The sequence below is a fragment of the Anabrus simplex genome, chromosome 1, assembly GCF_040414725.1.
Source record: "Anabrus simplex isolate iqAnaSimp1 chromosome 1, ASM4041472v1, whole genome shotgun sequence".
Classification (NCBI taxonomy): Eukaryota; Metazoa; Arthropoda; class Insecta; order Orthoptera; family Tettigoniidae; genus Anabrus; species Anabrus simplex.
This window is the reverse complement of record NC_090265.1, coordinates 643,183,389-643,206,585: the sequence shown is the minus strand read 5'-3', so window position 1 is coordinate 643,206,585 and position 23,197 is coordinate 643,183,389. Positions and strand designations below refer to the sequence as shown.

At 40.2% G+C, this 23,197-nt stretch overlaps 1 protein-coding gene across 1 annotated transcript in view; it reads right to left on the bottom strand.

Moving 5' to 3' along the window:
* Positions 1-3,272: 3,272 nt before the first annotated feature.
* LOC136857252 (ADP,ATP carrier protein 2) overlaps positions 3,273-23,197 on the bottom strand; it is a 42,269-nt gene continuing 22,344 nt past the window's right edge. Inside the window, exons 2-4 of the mRNA XM_067135749.2 lie at positions 21,165-21,426; positions 14,150-14,384; positions 3,273-4,003 (exon numbers count right to left, since the gene is read on the bottom strand). Coding sequence (XP_066991850.1) covers positions 3,758-4,003; positions 14,150-14,384; positions 21,165-21,426 — 743 coding nt within the window. The 3' untranslated portion in view covers positions 3,273-3,757. The remainder of the gene's footprint in view (positions 4,004-14,149; positions 14,385-21,164; positions 21,427-23,197) is intronic.

The following is a 23,197-nucleotide window of genomic DNA, read 5'->3' as shown; positions in this document are numbered from 1 at the left end:
ATATATATCAAACTTATCATAATGTGTAAATACCATAATATCTCTACTACAACAATTAGGTATTTTTATGATCAGTGAAAGATGGTGAAAGGTTGTTTTCACCTAGATAAAAAATGAAGTAATGCGCAATATGCGTCCTGCTCTTTAATAAGTACCGTACAGAGGAATCATTACCAAGTTACTTTTCTTAAACGAAATTATACCCATTTTCGTCATATACACAATTGAAGACCTCCCCGGAATAAGGATGTAACCAACAAATCAGTAATTTTTCAGGAGGGAGGAAAATTACTTTGGTGGTTTATTTCATGATATTAACTACTTGAACCAATTGAATATGCAAGTGTACAAATGAGATCATCTATTAAAAACACTAATTTATTGTTATAACTTAAGGTTTCCAAAATAATGTATGAACTGAAAGTGACACAATGGAGAATAAACTGCAAGTATAACTTAGGTTTGTACGTAACAAAGGAGAAATCCTGCATGTGCACTTAGAACAAAAATTACAGCAAATAATATTCATCATCATCAGTGTCTGAGGCAATGCCTTGTTTATGCAACCATCTGCCCTCAGCTCCTCACTTCATTTCATAATAAGAACCACAATGGAGACTCTGTGCCAAGTCCTGAAGGAATTTTTTCCTTGATCGTCCTCGGCCTTTCTTCCATCAGATTGGAAATAAACGTATTTTGTCGCACGATGTGGGCTGTGAATTTAGATCTTCTTCTCTGTATCGTTAATAACAGTTCTTTCTTCCCTTGGATTTCTTGCAGAACGCTTTTGTTTGTTCTCTTTTCAATCCATTTAATCCTTAACATTCTCCTCCAGACTCACATCTCAAACGCTTCCAGTCGTTTCTAATCCAGATCTCTGATTGTTCAAGATAAAAATAACAAAATGTCAAAAACATATTTCAAAATATATATTATGTGATTTTATCTATGGTCTTTATTTAAATGATCTATTACACCTGGTGATGAGCCAATACAAGCACTGTTCATCATTTTGACTGATGTTCCATCCTTACACCACGGAGGACAAAGTTCTGCTTACCGGAAACCAGCTTGAAGTTCAAATGTAAGACATAAGATGACACCACAGCATAGAGCCGTGATGATACACCCTACTTTCACTGAAATTTCTTTCTTTCTTTTTTCTTTCAAAAATGTGTTGGTTATATCCTTATTCCGGGGAGATCTTCAATTATTCGTAGGCGGCAACATTTAGGGATGCAATTATTCCTACAGTCAGACATGTAGCATTTATGAAAAGGAGTACTGAAGTGTGTGGTTCCAACATTCTGAACGTTGAAGACATGCATCAGATGCTGTTTGTATGTTCACTCTCTCCGTTGAGACCAGCACGAGATATGAACCACTGTCTCCTTGATTTACGGGTAACACCTTACGGCGCCAAATTTGAAAATGTCTGAACTTCAACCTCTTCTCTCCGTCAGTACTACGTGCCTAATTGTAAGGAAGAACAAAAAGAAGTAACACTTACCCTTGAGTAAGAACATCCGCAGAATCGACGGAATCTGACTGTGCCCTGATGTCATTTCCCAGCATCATCCACACATCATCCATAGACGAGTGAGAACTTCATTTTCTACTAGACACTATAATGTGCTACATAAAGACAAGAAAGCAGGACGAGGGAGAGGATTTTGTGATGCGACTGAGGAAAATGTTTTGTCCTAGAAAGCTATGATTTGATAGATTGAAGACTCTCGGGAAATTGGAGTACTACGGGGCCTGTTCAAGAAATATCCGAACTTAGGAAATATTTATTCAGGGGTTTTATCTGCAGCATCGTTAGCTTTTTCTCCTTAGAATTATTCCCTTCCTCTCTTATGGTATTACAACACTCCCAACACTGTTTCCACTACTGGAATCAGTCATGTTACGTCATTTGGAGCATCATTCGTAGTTCCTCCTGCGATTTTTGTTTGGTTTATTCAACTGAATAGAACGTCACCCTTTTAATATGAATTTCTATTGGAAAATAGAAAAAAAGTCTTCCGAGGCTAGGTCAGGTAAATAGGGAGGATGGGAGAATGTTCGTCAAAAATTCACGAACCAACAGCGATACGTGAGCTAGTGCGTTGTCATGGTGGAGGTTCTATGAGCTGTTGCTTTACAAGTCTGGTCTTTTTTGACATTTTCTCTCAGACATCTCAAGACTTCGAGATAATACCAGCGGTTCACCATTTCACACTCAAGTAGGAATTCACAGTAACAACACCGCTAGGAGGAAGTTTTCCACACCACTGTGTATCTCTGTATACGTTTCCTCCAGTTTGAAGTAGAAGCGAATGTTGATATGCTGCTCGAAATATTGAGACATATCGACAGTCGCGAAACATATTCAACACACTCGCAAATTAATAGCTGCTGAGAGATAACTGATTGTTTCAGAAAGGCAGGCAAATGGCTAGTTACATGGGAAGAAGAACATTACACAGTGCCACCTACTGGAAACCGCCAAGACTTCGTATTTTCACGGTAGTTCCAAAGTTTGATTATTTCTAAAACAGGCCTCGTGAAGTACAATCAAGGCCGTTCCCAGGGGAGAGGTTAGGGGGGTTCAAACCCTCTCCGAAATAAGAATGAACATGACAATTTAAATAGTATATACGAGTTCTGAAATAGCCTACAAGAAACTAGGAATATTATAAAAACAAGCATTTGCAAAATAATCAATTGCATATAACCTATCAAATCTGTGCCGTCTTTAAATGTTTCTCTATGAATATAGTTAGCACATTTACTGAAAACATTAAAAGAAATGTTAATTTTGGTGAGATATACGGATTGTTTGTTTTTTATGTCCTTATTACATTATATATCATAACAATAAATTTCGATAAATATATATAATATTTTCACGTAATCGAGCCGCTAGAAGATTTAAAAAATGAATCAAACCTGTAAACATTTTTAAGATTTAGAGTGAAACATATTGATATCTCCATTTTTAAACAAATCTTTATGTCGCACTGCACGCACGTGTTAACGCGTGTTCTGCCCACTAAACCGCTATGACTTTACCGTTCTACTTCATCCGTTGAGTTGTAAACGCTCCTGCTCTAAAACTATTTCAAACTTTTCTTTTTGTAAAATGTATTTGAAAGTTAAAAAAAGTTTATTATTATAGTTTAGTTTTGGAATACCCCCCCCCACTTAAATCTTAACCCCCTCCAAAAATATTCCTGGGTTCGGCCTTGAGTGCAACTATTCTATTTCATCATAAAACTTGCCCGCAGTGTGTATATATTTCGTCATTTATTGACTCGTTCTTGAAGTAAGCTATATACAACATGAAGAAATGTTAAGTATGATACATGTCGGTTACATGCGGACTGAAACATTACGAGGATGTTGATCGTGAACTAGAAATGCTAGTCTAGGAACTAATTGGGTTGAAGATATTTCTCGTGAATGTTGACACTGTACAGCGGATGTTTTAGAGTCCTTGTCCAGTGGGCAATGCAGCAGTGTGCAGCCCTACTTTAGAAGACTGGATGCCGTAAGTCTTTTCATCTTTTGTGGTTTAATTTTTTGTACATGTATATACACTTAATAATCCTACAGTTCCAAAGTTTACGAATCTGCAATGGAACTGTTCTATTGTATTGTCTCCTGCACGTTAACACTCGTATGAGTTGCGCGCCAGAATGGAGAGCCCGAAGTGCCGTCGCTGCTGAGGAATATCGTGGTCCCGCGAGAGACGCTTTGCTACTGTATTCGCCTAGAAGATGAAGTTCTTGATCTCGTCGTAAAGTACCAGCACCAAGGCGCCACCAGTACCTCTCATGATGTTGGACAAGGCGCCCTTGAAGAAAGCACGTGGGCCCTCAGACTTGTAGATAACCGCCCAGCAGTGCATGGTGTTCTTGTACAGGATATCAGTCTTGGCACGGCCAGACTGCATCATCATACGTCTACGCACCGTGTCGAAGGGGTAGGACACGATACCAGACATCGTCGTCACGGCCTGAAACACACATTTCAACAAAATGTTAAGCAAAAATCTTTATTATTTTGCCCGTAAGAATGGTGCTAGTGGTGATTTTTTGTTTTAAGAAGAAATACAACTATAGCCGTAATATTGAGAGAAGCGTTCTGACAGATAGTGCTGGAGATAGTGCACGTGCCAATGCACGGTGTTGCCATATTCCTGCATTCCTTTCTCCTTCTCCTCGCTTCCGGCTCACTTGTTCGTTCGTTCACACTTCTCAGAAGTGAGAGGTTCGGCAACTCCAATCAGCACGAGCTGGCCAGCTTATCTCCATGGCAACCGCAATGTACTAGCCCGCGTTTCCATGGCAACAATAGCCCCTACTTTCTTATTCACACACAGGTAGGTAGTAAACGGACCTCCCTCTAAGAAATGTCAAAGTGCTTCCTTCAATATTACGACATTAGGTAATTATCCTTTCTGAACAAATTGAAAATGAAAATCCACAGCCTGTTTCCAGTAATTCGACCGGGTCAGAAATGGAATGAATGAAGCCCCCATCTAGCAGCGAGGATAGGAATTGTGTCGCCTGCCCAAGCCAGTCACACTCCTCTGGGGCAATGATTAATTAATGATAGATGAAATGAAATTATATTGGAGGGTGTTGCTGGAACGAAAGATGACAGGGAAAACCGGAGTAGCCGGAGAAAAACCTGTCCCACCTCCGCTTTGTCCAGCACAAATCTCACATGGAGTGACCGGGATTTGAACCACGGAACCCAGCGGTGAGAGGCTGCCGCCTGATCCACGGAGGCTTCTCTGAACAAATTAATGGAGACAAATTTAAAATAAATTTATTTATTCAAAGGAGAAATTTAAAAATGATTTAAGCCGAAAAGTCACAAACGCATCAAAAGGAAACGTGCGTTCCCTGGGTAACAGAACATTTGAATTGTACAGGATGTATTATAACTAGACATCGGATACGTATGAAAATGCATATTTTGTTTGCTGATATGTGGACCTCCAAAACCGACAAGGAAGTGCGTTTGAAAGTGAAATTGGACGAATGATTAAGTTTAATAGGCCATAAATATTTAGACTTTTACTAGGCATATTTTAACGGTTTCTTTTTTTGCTAGGGGCTTTACGTCGCACCGACCCCAGATAGGTCTAATGGCGACGATGGGATAGGAAAGGCCTAGGAGTTGGAAGGAAGCGGCCGTGGCCTTAATTAAGGTACAGCCTGGTGTGAAAATGGGAAACCACGGAAAACCAGTTTCAGGGCTGCCGATAGTGGGATTCGAACCTACTATCTCCCGGATGCAAGCTCACAGCCGCGCGCCTCTACGCGCACGGCCAACTCGCCCGGTCAGTGTCTACTTCAACGTAGGAAATGATCGCCACTCTTTCCGCACAGTCAAAGAGTTAATTGGTGCTTTCTACGTCCACTGTTTTAAAACAATTCTGGGAGGATATGAGGAGGAAGCGATCTGATCAGTGCCGAAACAATACGTGGCTCTTTCATGTACCTGTCCATCTGCTCATGACTCGACGAGAACAACATGACCCTGGTGCCACATCCTCCCTATTCACCCGTCCTTGCGCCATGCGAAATGCAGCTGAAATGGTGAAGGAAATTCAAACAGAATAGCATGCTGCGAGAAAGTGACTTTCTGGAATGCCTCCGATTCTGACATCGCCGCTAGAAAAGACGTTTACTTTCAAAAGGGTTTATCCTGAAGGCGATGAGGACCAATAATGTATAAGGTGCACAGTGAAGCTATTTACGAGATCAGTCCAGAAATGTATTGATTTGACCAAGTATGTCGGGCTGTAAAATCCGGACAAATTGTTACTTATGAGTGAAGCTGAAACTGAACTATCCATACCCGTTTTCTCGAGCGATCGGCATCATTGACTTCAGTTCGTAAAAACAAAGAAAAAAACACTTTTATCCTCATCCTGAGATTATACAGCTCTTTTCAGGCACACCCACTATGAATGTGAGATGCATGTACTATTTTAACCTCATACCAGCCCTTCTTAAATCACTGCCAGTACCGGGAATCGAACTCGGGCCAGCAAGAACGGCAGTTCGTAGTGCTAACGAACTTTGAATTCAGAAAATCTGTTAGGAACGTTCAGGTATTGTATGTTACAGCCCACTATCTGATCTGTAGTGAACTAAGTATCTCTAGGCGTAGGATGGAGAAAGTAAAATCTATTTGCAGACGAATAAGGGTAGAAAATCTCAAGCACGAGGAAATTATACACAAATGCATGGAAATAATTAGTGAAAAGTTCCAAACATTAGACAGTAAGCAGGTTCCATGATATAGAAAGAAAATGGGTGGCATACAGAGATGGTGTAGTAGAAACGGCAACTGAATGCCCTGGAACAACTGTGTGTAAAGATGAGAAAAGCGAACATCTCGGTGGAATGATGAAGTGAGAGCAGCTTGTAAACTAAAAAGGAAGGCGTATCAGAAATGGCTCCAAACGAGGACTAATTCAGACAGGGAATTGTACGTACATGATATAAATAGAACGAAACAAATAATTGTTGAATCTGGAAAGAAGTCATGGGAAGATTTCTGTAATAACCTGGAAAGGCTACTGTAGGTCAAGTGGCAGGGGGCACCTTTCTGGACGTCAATAAAGTATCGTAGAAGGGGAAGTTAAAAATGAGTAGTGTTTTAGTTAAATCACGTGACTCATAATAGATCCCAGGGAATCACTGGACAGGTGGAAATAATATTTTGAAAATCTTATCAACGTAAAATGAAATCTTTCTGGTGACGTTGCGAACAGCCGATCTCATGAGGAGGACAATGGTGTTGTTGAAATTACGCTTGAGGAAGAGGAAAGGATGGTAAATAAACTCCATTGTCATAAAACTGCAGGAATAGATTAAATAAGACCTGAAATGGTGAGATATAGTGGGAAGACGGGGATGTAATCGCTTCTCAGAGTAATGAAATTAACGTGGAATGTGTTAGTAAGGTATCTTCTGATTAGACGAAACCGGTAACTGCATGTAACTGTAAGCAAGAGAACAAGGACTGATACAACTATCGAGGTATTTCGTAGATCAGTATACCAGGCAAGGTGTTCGAGGATGTGATCGGGTTAGCGATCAGTATGGTATGCTAATATGGCATTATTTAAATGTAAAATGCACTTTGAGCGTTGTGGTCTTACAACAAAGCTTTCAGTCTTGCCAAACTGTCCATGGCAGCCAGCCTGGTTCGCTACGAGGGACTGGTAGCGGTGGGCGGTTTATGGTGGGAAGTTTAGTATGTAGATTAATTGGAAGATTGGGGTCGGGTAGGGTAAGGTGAGATGGATTGGAGAACTTTATCAGACTAGTCCAAAGTACTGATGGCACAAAGAGAAAATACATTCTATGCTGGTGCGTTGTGTTATGATGTTAATTGCTTCTTTTCTGTATTCCATTTGAAGTGTTTAAGTGAATTGGATAATTATTATGACTGGAGCAATACAATTCGCATCACGTGTACCTCAGGAGCTCTGAACTCCTCCTGTATTCGGGAGATAGTGGGTTCGAATACCACTGTCGGCAGCTCTGAAGATGCTTTTCCATGGTTACCAATTTTCACACCAGGCAAATACTGGGGCTGTACCTTAATTAAGGTCATGGCCGCTTCCTTCCCACTCCTAGCCCCCTCCTGTCTCATAGTCCCCGTAAGGCCTATCTGTGTTGGTGCGACGTAAAGCAACTTGTAAAAAAAAAAAAAAAAAAAAAAAAAAAAAAGAAAACCTCCTCGTCGGAAAGGTACTCTTACAGCTGTGCACAGCGAATGCAGAAAAATAATAGCCAACCTCTACTCTTAGTGGAATAGAGTGGTTAGCTCTACTCACCCCGAACAGTTAACCTGGTACTCATTTTTAGTGTAGGCTGAGTGAACCGCAGAGCCACGTGCCCCTTCAAAAGTCGAAAACTCATTTCTAAAATATGCAAATATACAGTGTAGATATTGAACAATGCTATCGCGTGTTAATTGCATATTTTCAATTAATGACTAATAAAAGTCATTTCAGCATGTCCAACTCGTTGGCTGAGTGGTCACCGTACTTTCGGTTCAGAGGGTCCCGAATTCGATTCCCAGCCGGGTCGGGAATTTTAATCGTTTCTGATTAAATCGTCTGGCTCGGGGAGTGGGTGTTTGTGTCTGTCCCAACATTCTCCTCTTCATATTCAGACAACACACCTCGCTACCAACCACCACAGAAACACGTAATAGAGATTACATCCCTCCATATAGGGTTGGCGTCAGGAAGGGCATCCGGCCATAAAACAGGGTCTGATCCAATTGTGCAACTCATTTCACACCCGCGACTCCACTCGTGTGGGAAAAGCTGTAGTAGAAGAAGAAGAAGAAGAAGAAGAAGAAGAAGAAGAAGAAAAGTCGTTTCAACCTCTTAGATATACAATAGGAAATATAGGCAGCATGCTTATTAAATTTTAAAAAATATAAAATTTCAAAAAAGTATGAGATTGGCATGTTGGAGATACACTTCATTTTCGTAAACATAGGATCCAATATGTCATCATGGAGTAGATGTTTTCTGAAAATTAATTCACCTTGGATCGGACATTTTGATTTTGTATTATTTTCTTACAAGTGGCTTTACGTCGCTCCAACACAGATAGGTCTTACGACGACGATGGGCAGGACAGGGCTAGGAGTGGTAAGGAAGCGGCCGTGGCCTTAAGTAAGGTACAGCCCCAGCATTTGCCTGGTGTGAAAATGAGAAACCACAGAAAACCATCTTCAGGGCTGCCAACAGTGGGGTTCGAACCCACTATCTCCCGAATACTCGATACTGGCCGCACTTAAGCGACTGCAGCTATCGAGTTCGGTGGGATTTTGTATTTTAGGAACTTCATATTATACATAAGAAATACCGCAGAATTATGATTACCTGCTATAATTTTGTCACTTTACAGAAAACGTTTCCCGGGTCCTCAAAACACAAACATGTACATTACCACACTTCTTCAAATTTGCCAATACAGGCAAATTAATTAATAACAAAATGATATGCCTTCTTCCTCTCTTCATTTAATATCTATAAAGTAAATATGCTCATATGAAAAGAATATTGTTCAGATTGAGTTCGATTTATTTATTCCTGTTTTTCTTTTTTCACCCTGATTGGTTATTTATTTATTATTAAAGCATTGTTGTGAACAATACAGGTTTCCCCAATTACACTGTTCACTACGTTTTAATATTATCAGCAAGTAATACAGTACTGTAAATCAATGGTTTGAATTCATAATGGAACTTAATTACAAAAGAGATAGTCGAAGAGGAAATAATATTAATAATAGATACATTCAGTTACATCAGGACCTCTCAGTGTACATGCACCGGTGCATTGCATGGCGCAAGGTACGAAAGACGACTTTGCTAGGTTGACCAGAGTGTGGCCACTCCTGAATTTTAAGCAATTGCGCTGCCTCTCTCTTTACCTATGCCTGTCTCGCTCGCTCCATTTATCTCCCCCTTTCCTCAGTTGCTTTACAGCGCTCTACCATCCGAGCAGAGTTGAGCCGAGCTTAGCCGAGTCACCCCGTGACAAAACGTTGGTCCGAACCGAGCCGAGTTGGGTCGATGCACAGTGCAGAGAACCTCTGCGCCTCGGTTTGCACGCGTGTGATTTGGGGCTTTGAGAGGCCCTGACTTACATCAAAACGCCATTTATCTCACAATGACTGTAGCACTCTATCACGGAAGGTAGCAAATTGGTTTACCGACATGCTAAATATGGCATAATTGAGTCATAATTTTGTATAAAGGGGAGTTCTTTTGTGAGTCTGTGTTAGTTTTCGATACGAAGAATATATTTCGCAATCTACTGGGAGTTACATTTGGAACATATATGTCAATTCTTTCTCGGATTTTACTATCGTCAGCTTTGTTATTTATTACTTTATCAAGGAAATACATACCCTGACAATTTCTTCTGTGAGATAGTTTCCTAGCATCAACAGCTTTGAGTATAATGGTGTACGATTTTTGGTAGGGACAATAACTAAACCTCTTGTAATAAACATATCTGAGAAATTTTCTTTGGACTTTCTCAATTAGATCGACATATTTTTCTGTGTAGGGGTTTCAAAGTTAGCAGTGCTGCTGAAATTAACTCTAAAGCTGCACTCTTCTCTTTCGCTTTCCCCCACTTTCCTGCAAAGCCAGCGCTCAACAAAACTCGTGCATACAGTACACCGTCTGAAGATGATCGAACTGAAGTCTTCGTTTCACTTGGACAACCTTATACTTGTCGTTCTCTCAGCTGCCCAGATGTTTTTAAAAAATATATTTCATAATATTCACCTATTTTAATTGTTAAAAGTGCGATTTTATAGATTCTGATGATGTTCTTTCAGGACCGATACACGTCATTCTGTGATTTATGAAACTATTATCGTTCTCAGATATTATCTACTATTAATTAAACTTGGATTCGTTTCAACAGACAGGAAAATTTAAAAGTCATACCGTTGTTGCGCCTAGAAATAGAGTTATGTGACAATGTGGAGGGGAGAAATACTGACCGGCAGCACATGTATTACTACACTTTGAACGAAAATTCGTTGATATTGTTCGAGCAAAACTGAACCTTAGATGACAGAACCCTTCTGGTCAGAGTTCTAAGCTGAAATATTATAGCATAGCGGTTTTTTCTAGGGCAACGACGATATATCTTAAAAGTTGTAGGCAAATATGAGTTAAGCTCCGTGTGCAATGATGTTATTCCGTTAAATAGTCAGTGTTTCCTCTTCGTGTACGCCGACGACCTGAAAATCCTATGGCAAGTGTCTACGCCTGATGATTGTGATTAATTACAGACAGTTCTTAATTCGTGTACCTACTGGTTTAAGAAATGGAGTCTTTCTCCCAATGTTAAGAAGTGTAACACAATATCTTCTTCATTGCTAAAGCAAGGAATGAACACTGCCTATACCATCCAGAAATACATTGCAATCGGCTTCTCAGGTAAGAGGCCTAGGTGGTATAATCGACGAGTAATTCTAGAGGCTAAATTCCCAGGGATAAATTATAAGGCACTGAGATGAGTGTTAAAGACATTAGTGTTAAGTAGAGTTTTATATGGGGCAGAATTATGGGGACTAGAAGAAAAAAGGGATATTTTAAATCAAATTATATAAAAATTTAGTAAGACGGTTATGAGATTACCACAGTGTACAGCGAATGTGGGGTTGTTTTTGATATGCAGAGAGTATATAGAAGTGGAATGCATCAAAAGGGTATAGAACTTTTGGATGCGACTGAAACGAGGTGGGGGGGGGGGAGGGCCTTAGTGCTGCAAGAAGCTTACAAACAACAATTGAAAAGTATGTATGCCGAGAGTTGGTTGTCGAAAATTAAACCCTATGTGTAGAATGTAGGAATGAGTTACATTTGGTTCGAGGCATGGAAGGGAAAAGGTAGTAATAGTCAGAGAGCGCTGATTTCAAGAATTAAAGATATACAAATGCAAAGACAGATAGAAGAATGTAGGAATAAGGTCTCGCTTAGTTTGTTTTATAAGGTGTTCCAAGTCACCAAGATAAATATAAGATATGGCGATAAAAGGATGAAAGGGGGTTTGGTCTGGTGGCTCATGGGGATACATAAAAATAAGGGATGGATTAGGAATAAAGAAAACTCTCATTGTATTCTGTGCGGGAATAAGACTGATGACTTACATTTAGTAGGTTATTGCATGGAAATAGGAAAATTAAGGGAAAGTGATGAACAAAAAAAATTAGTGTGGATATCGAAAGAATGGAACAATGGAGGAAACGTGAATAAGTTTTTAAGTGCAGTTAAAATACTATGCATAAGAAAAGTGAAAGAAATGATCTTATAACTTAATTGGTTATAATAATGTTTATGTAGTCACACAGGTGTTCCGGAATTTAAATAGAAAAGAGGAAGAAGAATAGAGGTCAGTGTGCACTCAGCGGATTGTAATGTTTTGATAGAGTCTGCTCCTAGTGGTACAGCGTAATACCAGACAAGCTGACTCATTCATATGAATGGCAGTAAGTGGGAGAACACCAGGTTATAGCTTGCAGCTATTAATGCGGTTGCCTTATATTTCTTTTGCCTTTTCTTTTATTATTTGCCAAGTTGCCGTGGTTGCCGATGAATTTAGTAGTTTTATTTATTTTGTTCTGAGGGCCAAGTTGTAGCGGTTCCTCTTTCATTTTTGAAATAGTTTGTGTTAGTATTATAATTTTAACCTGGTTTTGATCTGATTTGTTCATTACATATAACACAGGGTGTAACAATGGAGAAAAACTCTGTATAGATTCATTGAAATAAATAAATAAATAAATAAATAAATAAATATGATCGACAGTAAGCTGACCTCCTCTGCTCATATCGATTCAGTAAAATCCCGAGCTATGCGTAGCCTAGGCATACTTTACAGATTCACTGCAATTAATGATATTAACGCCTTAAAATTATACTTTTTCTCCTATGTCCTCCCCATTATTGAGTTTTGTTCCCCTATTTGGTCCTCATCTGCTATCACAAACATATCTCAACTAAATAGTATTTTTAACCTTTTCACTTTCATTGTTGAGATTTACAACCCTGTTTTTGAGAACACAGTTAAATCTAACATTTTGAACTACCTGCGTTTACTTGATCTGAGAAGCCATTTACAGTTCTCCGATCTACCGGATGAGCAGAATAAAGCGGAACCACTCCATCCTGTGCGCGGGAATTCCTGAATGAGTGAGTCGGCCGGTGACGAAATACAGTGCCGGATGTACTCAAGGCAGCGCTACCGCGCCAGGTTTCAGTATTGGCTGAACGTTTCCAAACGTCGCACGTGTTTCAGGGGTGACATTAGGACAGTGTGTGAATTCAGTGAAATGGCTCACGTGGAATTCTGTTCCCCATACGATCCATACGTCCGTAAAGAAAGTGGGAGGGCTGTAAGGAGATTATTTCAAGAGGAGTTTCCTGATGTTCAAGTTCCAAGTCGGACTTCGATTCATAGATTAGTAAGACGTGATGTCTTCTTGATAAGAAACGCAGTAACCCACTTGCAGTGCTCACACAAGAAACTGTAGGTAACATTAGTAACGCTCTGGAAAGGTCTCCTACAAAATCACTTCGACGACTTGCTCAGGAAATGGAAATTTCGTACGGTTCTGTTCGAATGGGTACAAACTTACTGAAGTTAGGCCGTATAAAATTACTGCAGGGTGACCCTGCGTTACGAATGCGATTTTGTGAATGGGCTTTGAATGCGATACATGATGGAGAAATTGGCCCTAATGTAACGTTCTTGTGTTGTGTTGTGTTGTGTTGTTTGTTTGTGTTTGTTAGAAATAGCTTACGTGACAATGTATTTACTGCGGGACGTCCTGTCACGCACACATCTCCCGTGTGTAGGCTGCGCTGCTGGGCTGAGGGACTGGTTCCGCTTTATGTTGCTCACCCTGTATGTTACCTTCGTAAAATAATCAATGGATATACCAAATGCAATACTCTTCCAACGTACTTCCATATAAACGTCCTCTCCTACCCCCCCCCCCCCCCCCACCGCGCACCAACACGCAACAAGCATACTCATCTTATGTCCCGTCCGCGCCTAACCTTACAATAATCCTCCACCGTCCCCCTACTCTTGGTAATTCACTACCCGATATTGACATATTCACACCCTTCACATCCTTCAGACACAAAATTAAAAGATTCCTTTGAAGTCTTCTCCAGTTTTCCATTTTCTTCCGTCCATCCAACCCATGACCTTTTTCTTGCTAACTCTGTAATCGACCCTTGCCAGTCATCGTTGCCATTCTTGTTACATTGTTATTGTTACTAATTTACTGTTGATACTTAATATTGTTGTTTACACCGATTGTTCTTTTATTATATTTATTTAAATTTGTTTTATTATTAGTGTAAACTGGCTCTCGATAAGCTGCATCTAATAAATATTTATAAATAAATAAATAAATAAATAAATAAATAAATAAATAAATAAATAAATAAATAAATAAATAAATAAACTGTAAGAAGTAATTGAATGGGCTAACCCTGAAAGTTTCACAAATGAGACAGAACAAAAGATTAAAGTGGTATTGATTGTCGACTTTGAATCTCTTTGTATGAGACTGACCTGAGCGATGGCCCAGGAAATGAGGAAGGGTGTGTTCTTGGGGTCGGGTAGCATGCCCTTGGCGGTGTCGAAGCAGCCGAAGTAGGCCGCTCGGTAAATGATGATACCCTGCACGGACACACCGAAGCCTCTGTACAGACCAACCAGTCCATCAGCCTTGTAGATTCTGGAGAGGCAGTTGCCCAAACCAGAGAACTCTCGTTCTGCTCCTGCCTTGCCTACGTCAGCAGCCAACCTAAAGGAGGAATACAGAGTTAATCATTGTCATTCTGTTCTTAAAGACCTGCATATTTTAAGGCCTATTTTGTAGCTTAACGAGAGTTATGACTGAAATTTTGAACTTCTACAATTTATCAAATCCAGATTTAGAACATAAGCACATATTAGTAAGATATAGCCCCACACAAAATTTGGAGTGATTAGTTAACTGCTCTTCGAAGTTTTTATTTTTATATGTTGCATGGAAAATGTTCCTAGCGACACGGTTTTCATTTCCTTGGGCTATAATTTGGCAGATTTGTCAGAAATACTCGTATATTTAAGAAAAACTCCGGGTTTTTGTAGTCAGGTGTAAACTATTGGAGATATAATTTTGTCAATTTTTCATTATTCATTCAATAGGCAAAAATCTAGTTTTGTGTTCTCTCAGGAGTAAAGATATTAAGGTAATATTCAAATGATAATAAAATGCAGAACTACGTTTAATTTCTGCGCATATTTTAGCATTCTCTGAAAATTTCAGGTAATTCTGATAAGAACTCTGTCGCTAGGAACATTTTATGCGTGGCAAAGAGCTGCAAAACTTCGAAAGTTGATAAAAGCAATTGAAAGTTTAAGAAACATACTTTCTTTCAAACTGCGCTGGACTGTAAATTACTCCCTCAGATGTCTTTCTTCTCTTACGCACAGCGTAGGCCTACTATAAGGTGAATATATTCCAGCGAAATTATTGAAACGGTAGCCTGAAAGATCTTTGAAGCTGATTTTGTCTGCCAGCGTGAAAGAAAAGCGTGTGGCCTTGATCTATATACATCGAGCCGCTATTCTTTAAATCCGGAATTTAGAGCTTTAAAAATGGCGGTAGGAAAATTGATAACGGGATTAGGAAGAGGAAGAATTAGGGAATTTTAAAAGTTAAAATTGAAAATTCAAACTTTTCGAAAAAAGAAAGTCCCAAAATTTCAGTCATGGCTTCTCTTAATATGTCAGAAATTACTTTTTCCAACTATTTTAGATGATACACTCAAGACCAGAGATAACAATCTTTTGCGTTTTTGCCGTGTCGTTCGTTAGTCAGATGAATTGAAGCAAAGATGGCGACGTCAATTCCTACTCGGCATTGTGAGCCATCTGGTGGCGAACAAGTGTATAACTTAATTAGTAGAGCAACGATCAAGTTTTTTTCAAATTTCAAACCTTCATTGTTAGAAGAGTCAGATAAGTGTTTTTTTTCTAAAGACGTCTTTGAGAAACATGAATAAGTTTTACAGTTTATTCTTTCACACGGCAAAAATCCCGAAGGATTGTCACGTCTGCTAACTCCCTTCACCTTTTAACATCAACTAGGATAAAATGCATACATAATATAGTTCATCAACAGGGATGCAAATAGCAAATCACATTTAATGACCTGAATTTTTGCCTCAACTTTAGGTTCAGTTTTCACGGAAGATATTAATTTCAGAGTCATAATTCTTTTCATATAAATTGATAACATTACTAAATAAATTTAAGACTTTTTTTGCTAGTTGCTTTACGTCGCACCGACACAGATAGGTCTTATGGCGACGATGGGACAGGAAAGGGCTAGGAGTGGGAAGGAATCGGCCATGGCCTTAATTAAGGTACAGCCCCAGCATTCGCCTGGTGTGAAAATGGGAAACCACGGAAAACCATCTTCAGGGCTGCCGACAGTGGGGTGTCGAACCAAAATTTAAGACTTACAAGTGTATTCAAATACACTATACCACATTATATAATGGTTCGTGATGTCGGTTACTGTAGTCTAGTCCTAGTTCGGCGATCCGCAAAGTGGTGGGGCGAACCCCATGAGGAAGGTGCTGAGTGTTTTTCTTTTGTTTTACGTCGCACCACTATGGCGACAAGGGGCTAGGAAATGTCAAGTATTGGGAAGGAATCGATCGTTGCCTTGATTAAGATAATGCCCCGGCATTTGCCTTGTGTGAAAATGGTAAACCACAGAAAACCTTCTACAGGGCTGTCGATAGCGGGGTTCGAACCAACTATCTCCTGAATGCAAGCTACGTGACCCAAATCACGCAGCCACTCTGCAATGCAATTGACTGCGGCTATGATCGAAATTTCATATAATGCTACAGATTCCATCTCTTTTGTGAACAGTTACTTGTTGCTCTATTTGTTTACCAAACATTGTAATAGCAAAAGATTCAAATAAAATAAATCACGCCAAGAGAGGCCCTCAGAATCAAGATCAGAGCCAGAAAACCAAAACGAATGTTGACGAGATTTTGGAATAATGGTGGTACTATACAAATGCCACTTTCCGCATGGACGTTTCATGTTTTGTTTTAGAGATTTTCTAGCAACTTGCTAGCAACTTTCTAGCAGTTGCCCAAGCCAGAGAACACTCGTTCTGCTCCTGCCTTGCCTACGTCAGCAGCCAACCTAAAGGAGAAATAGAGAGTTAATCGTTGTCATTCTGTTCTTAAAAGACCTGCATATTTTAAGGCCTATTTTGTAGCTTAACGAGAATTATGACTGAAATTATGAACTTATACAATTTATCAAATCCAAATTTAAAACATAAGCGCATATTAGTAAGATATAGCCCCACACAAAATTTGGAGTAATTAGTTAACTGCTCTTCGAAGTTATTGAAAAATAATCTTTATTTTTATATGTTGCGTGGAAAATGTTCCTTGCGACACTGTTTTTATTTTCTTGGGCTATAATTTGGCAGACTTATCAGAAATACTCGTATATTTAAGAACAACTCCGGGTTTTTGTAGTCAGATGTAAACTACAGTATATATAATTTTTGTCAATTATTCATTCAATAGGCAAAGTCTAGTTTCGTGTTATTTCAGGAGTAAAGATATGAAGGTAATATTCAAATGATAATAAAATGCAGAACTACTTTTAATTCTTGCGCATATTCAAACATTCTCTGAAAATTTCAGGTGAATCTGATAAGAACTCTGTGGCAAGGAACATTTTGTGGATGGCACAGAACTGAAAAACTTTTAAAGTAGAAAAAAGCAATTGAAAGTTTAAGAAACGTACTTGCTTTAAAACTGCCCTGGACTGTTAAATTACTCCCTCAAATGTCTTTCTCTTATTGCGCATAGCGTAGGCCTACTACAAGGTGAATATATTCGAGCGGTATTATTGAAGTGGTAGACTGAAAGAACTCTGTAGCTAATTTTGTCTGACAGCATGAGAGAAAGGGGGTTTGGGCTTGCTCTATATACACCGAGCCGCTATCCTTTAAATCCGGAATTTAGACCGTTAAAAATGGCGTTAGGAAAACTGTGAGGATTTTGTTGCCTGGTCGTGTTGGAAAGAAAACTCTGTTAACAACTGAAGTATTAAGAAACGTTAACAATACTATGGTTGAAAACCTGTTTAAAAAATTGATGCATCTGTATTTTGTGTCCTGCTGTACTTGAACGGTAACGATTGAAGGTGCGCTCTCTCTCCCACCCTGGCTTCTGTATCGACCAGCACACCTGAATGGTCTGTGCGCTCCTAACTTGATGTGTTTTGGGTCAACTAGCGTCAACTCATAGTGAAACAAATTCGGAGCCACTTTGCTCCCCGCTGTTGAGGAACGAGAGCAGCTGAGAGAGCATGGAAGGGAAGTGTGTGACGTAATACGTACTGAAGGCCAGTGTGAGTGCACTTTATTCTCACACCACACGACGTTCAAGCCTGTGTGTTCTTTGAATAAATACAAATATCCCAAAACATTAGTTAATCGTGAAAATGTATTTATTCAGAACATATTACACACTGCTGTATTTTTCGTTTGTCGTTGAATAATTTCCGTGCCTGGTTATACTTTATAATCTGTGTCCTGTTCGTTCCAAACGATCCACGCAGTGGCGGCGATAAGGACCCCGCAGACCACGCGGGGTGGGGTGAGAGGCACTGCTTGTGAGGGGCCCATGCCTGTTTGGTAATTCAGTAGCTGAAGAGTGATTTTACATATTGATAAAGCTACAGCATGCCTTTGCTGGCAAGATGTAGTGTTTACAGTGCACTATGTCTTCTGCTATGGGCTAGAATAAATATGTTACTTTCATTGACCTCTCTCAGTCTCATCCTTGGTTTTGACAATATGAAAGAGACCGAGGTATAAGCGATTCTAGTAACACCGTCCCTTATGCAGCCAGTCCCTGTTATGAATAGTGTGATGCATTTCAGTGGGTTTGGCAGACTGATATGTGATAGCAACTTCTGACTCAGTGAGTAAAGCGACGGAAAACTACCTCATTTCCCTAGTACGCCTCTTCAGTGACACCTAGGCTATCTATGACAGCTGTTGGTGGAGCTGTAGAGGATCAAACCAGCCTTAGGGCTGAATACCCAACACACAAACAAAGCTACAGCACACAACACAATATTATTTGTATTACAGAGGGTTATTCCAAACTTACGCCGTCGTAGTGCAGAGCTTCTTTCGTCAATAGAAGTATGGTAGTTATTTCTGAAAAAATATATGTTTCCCAATTTGTTCCAATAACAGCCATCCCTTGCTGCCACTCACAACAATCAACAAGTAGTCAGCGAAAATGCGGTAACAAAGAGATCCTCTTATCTAAACTCTAAATATTGAAGTTTCGAGCCTATAATTAACTCTCGACAGTCAGTGCAGTTAAGTAGCCCAACGATGGACGATTGAGTTGTAAATAGTAGTAAATTTTTCCGTCCTAGGAACGAGATTATTTCTTAACATGGTGACGGTCAGTGTGTTCTGGTTACTATAATTGGAGTATGCATTTCTTGTGTGTGTGTGTGTGTGTGTGTGTGTGTGTGTGTGTGTGTGTGTGTGTGCGCGTGTGCGTGTGTGTGTGTGTGTGTGTGTGTGTGTGCGCGTGTGTGTATGCTTGTACCATATAAGTGTATTTTTTATTCCTTCGAATTTGAAAACTAAATTGTGTAACTTTTATTATTATTATTATTATTATTATTATTATTATTATTATTTGTTTCATTCATTTCACCCTCTTTGCTCGTATTCTGAGATAATACAGTAGGTTTGGCTTTTAAGGTAGATCTGTCTTGGAACCTTATATTTTCGTCTTTAGATATTGTTTTATCTGTTCTATCGAATAGTGAATTTTCTGTAACTCTTCTTCTTCTCATTACCTATATATTCAAATATTTTACTAAAAACAGCTTTGACAGATCCGTCCTTCCCTTCTACTGGATCGATTTGCTTCATTTTTGTTTTTTCTCTCCGGAATCACCTGCCGGTGAATCATGAGACATTAATAGGTCCCTAAATTCAGCCAACTTTGAGTAATCATAAAATCAAATCATTAAAATTTTACTCCAATAATTGCAGGCGAAGGCTTACCCTAACCCGCAATACATTCTGTACTTAGCAGGTTGCTAACTGACTAACACTCTCACTAATATTCTGATATATGTGATTTTTATCCTTAGTAATGTGATTGAATGCGGCCATGTTTGATTACTGCCTGTCAAGCCAGACAGTATGCACTTCCTCTGATCACGGAAGAATACTATTCCCTGCTGGATATTTTATGTTACCTTTCCCAGCTTCCAAATATATTCAACAGATGGCAGAGAGTACCTAATAATTTACATGTAGCTAAGAAAAAAACGTCTACGTACAAACAGACCCCATATGACATACACCTTAGACGTTATCTGGGCACGCCTATCGAAGTATAACCTAGCAACACTAGGAAGAGTGAAGGCCATGTATCTTAAAACAAAGTTCTCTGCCTGACAAAAAACGCTCCTTCCAAACTAACTTATGATCTCACAAGACAACCGTTCTATTTAGAAGAACTGCGATTAAAAATATCATTGCCGTCTACGACACAAGACCAAGCTTTACATCAAGAACTGCAGGATAAAAGGGTGAATATATGGATAGATTTTTACCAGAAAGACGGCATGATGACGCAGAATGGATGAATTCTGACTACAAACTGCGGCATACCGTAACACCCTTCTTATTAAATGGTCATAAAACCATTGAAAATGGCAGGCAAAACAATATGACTACAACAGGCACATCAAGACAGGTTATCTGAACGAATGCTATGGAGCATCACAGGTCATACAGTTATTATTATTATTATTATTATTATTATTATTATTATTATTATTATTATTATTATTATTATTATTATTATTATTATTGAGCCTCCGTGGCTCAGACGGCCTCTCACCGTTGGATACCGTGGTTCAAATCCCGGTCACTCGATGTGAGATTTGTGCTGGACAAAGCGGAGGCGGGACAGGTTTTTCTCTGGGTACTCCGGTTTTCCCTGCCATCTTTCATTCCAGCAACACACTCCATTCTCATTTCATAGCATCTATCAGTCATTAATAAATCACTTCGCGAGTGGCGACCCCATCGCACTAATAGCCTCTATCTGCTTCATTCATTCCATTCCTGACCCGGTCAATGACTGGAAAACAGGTTGTAGGTTTTCATTTTTCGTTATTATTATTATTATTATTATTATTATTATTATTATTATTATTATTATTATTATTATTCATATGGAACATTATGTCCGTGCGGTTACTGCAAGTACCACCACGGTATGCAACCCGCCTGTCCCCTGCTCTCTTCTCACGTGGCAGCCAGCCGACCCGGGCGAAGCAAGTAGCGCGTGCTCCCTAGAGCAACTACTTGATGACGTATGTTTCGGGTAACCGGGCATGAGCCCTGTTAATTTCTGAACATTGCGCTCAACTCACATCACGCCGAGGTTCATGCATTTTAATATTTCTAAAGGTTAACTCATTATGATGTGTGTTTACTTACCGTGTTCGGGCGAAGTCAAGGGGATAGACAAAGCAGAGGGATGTTGCTCCAGCAGCGCCACCAGAAGCCAGATTTCCCAGGAAATATCTCCAGAACTGCTTGTTCTTGTCCACACCACCGAGGAAAATCTGTTTGTACTTATCCTTGAAAGCGAAGTTGAGGGCTTGCGTGGGGAAGTATCGGATCACATTGGCGAAGTTACCGCGCCAGTATGCAAGCACGCCCTGCTCCTTGGGAATGCGGACGAAGCAGTCGACGATACCTGTAAAGACAAAATATACTCGCCTTAAAATTCAGGTCGATAGAATGTAGCTCTTATATTTTAATGTAGAATGTGTTTTTCTCAAAGAACTACTGTGTCAAAAGCAACACACGGACAGACATATAGGACATGCGTGTACTCGTATTTTTATTTTACTATTATTCGTTTTACGTCGCACCGACACAGATAGATCTTATGGTGACGCTGAGATAGGGAAGGGCTAGGAGTGGGATGGAAGTGCGGTTTAACCCCAGCATTTTCCTGGTGTGAAAATTGGAAACCACGGAAAACCATCTTCAGTTCTGCCGACAGTGGGGTTCGTACACCACTCTCCCCCGAATGATTTTTTTTTTGCTAGCTGCTTTACGTCGCACCGACACAGATAGGTCTTATGGCGACGATGGGACGGGAAAGGCCTAGGAGTGGGAAGGAAGCGGCCGTGGCCTTAATTGAGGTACAGCCTGGTGTGAAAATGGGAAACCACGGAAAACCATTATCAGAGCTGCCGACAGTGGGGTTCGAACCTACTATCTCCCGAATACTGGATACTGGCGGCACTTAAGCGACTGTAGCTATCGAGCTCGGTCTCCCGAATGTAAGCTGATAGCTGCATGACCCAAACAGCACAGCCGCTTGCTCAGTCCATACTACTATTATTAAATGTAACTTCAGAGTAAGAATGATACGCCTATTTATAGGGTAAAGGGGGCTATGTTCGTGACACAGGCAAGTTCGTGATGAATCTTTGAATAAGTCATGTGTTCGCTAGAATACGATGAAGACCAATGAAAGTAGCTGTTGTGAACTCGGGGAACTAGTAGTAAAGTTGAAATGCTTAGTCTGCAATAGGGAAGTTCATGATACTTATTCAAAGATTTATCACCAACTTACCTGTATAACGAATATACCTCCTTTTTTTCTTTTTGCTAGGGGCTTTACGTCGCACCGACACAGATAGGTCTTATGGCGACGATGGGATAGGAAAGGCCTAGGAGTTGGAAGGAAGCGGCCGTGGCCTTACTTAAGGTACAGCCCCAGCATTTTCCTGGTGTGAAAATCGGAAACCACGGAAAACCATTTTCAGGGCTGCCGATAGTGGGATTCGAACCTACTATCTCCCGGATGCAAGCTCACAGCCGCGCGCCTCTACGCGCACGGCCAACTCGCCCGGTGATACCTCCTTTTACCCAACAAGGAATAACAATTAGTTTCAGAACACATTCTTCATACTTATTCCTCATACTTAGAGGAATAAATTATGTTCTATGGCTATTAGGTCCGGAAACGGTTTATTTCCAAGAACTCATTTTCTTTGGTAGTTGATATTTGGGATGCCCGCCTCTGTGGTGTAGTGGTTAGTGTGATTAGCTGCCACCCCCAAAGGGGCGGGTTTGATTCCCGGCTCTGTCACGAAATTTGAAAAGTGGTACGAGTGCTGGAACGGGGTCTACTCAGCCTCGGGAGGTCAACTGAGTAGAGGTGGGTTCGATTCCCACCTCAGCCATCCTGGAAGTGGTTTTCCGTGGTCTCCCACTTCTCTTCCAGACAAATGCCGGGACGGTACCTAACTTAAGGCCACAGCCGCCTCCTTCCCTCTTCCTTGTCTATCCCTTCCAATCTTCCCATCCCCCAACAAGGCCCCTGTTCAGCATAGCAGGTGACGCCGCCTGGGCAAGGTACTGGTTATTCTCCCCAGCTGTATCCGCGACCCTGAGTCTGAAGCTCCGGAACTCTGCACTTGAGGCGGTAGAGGTGGGATCCCTCGCTCAGT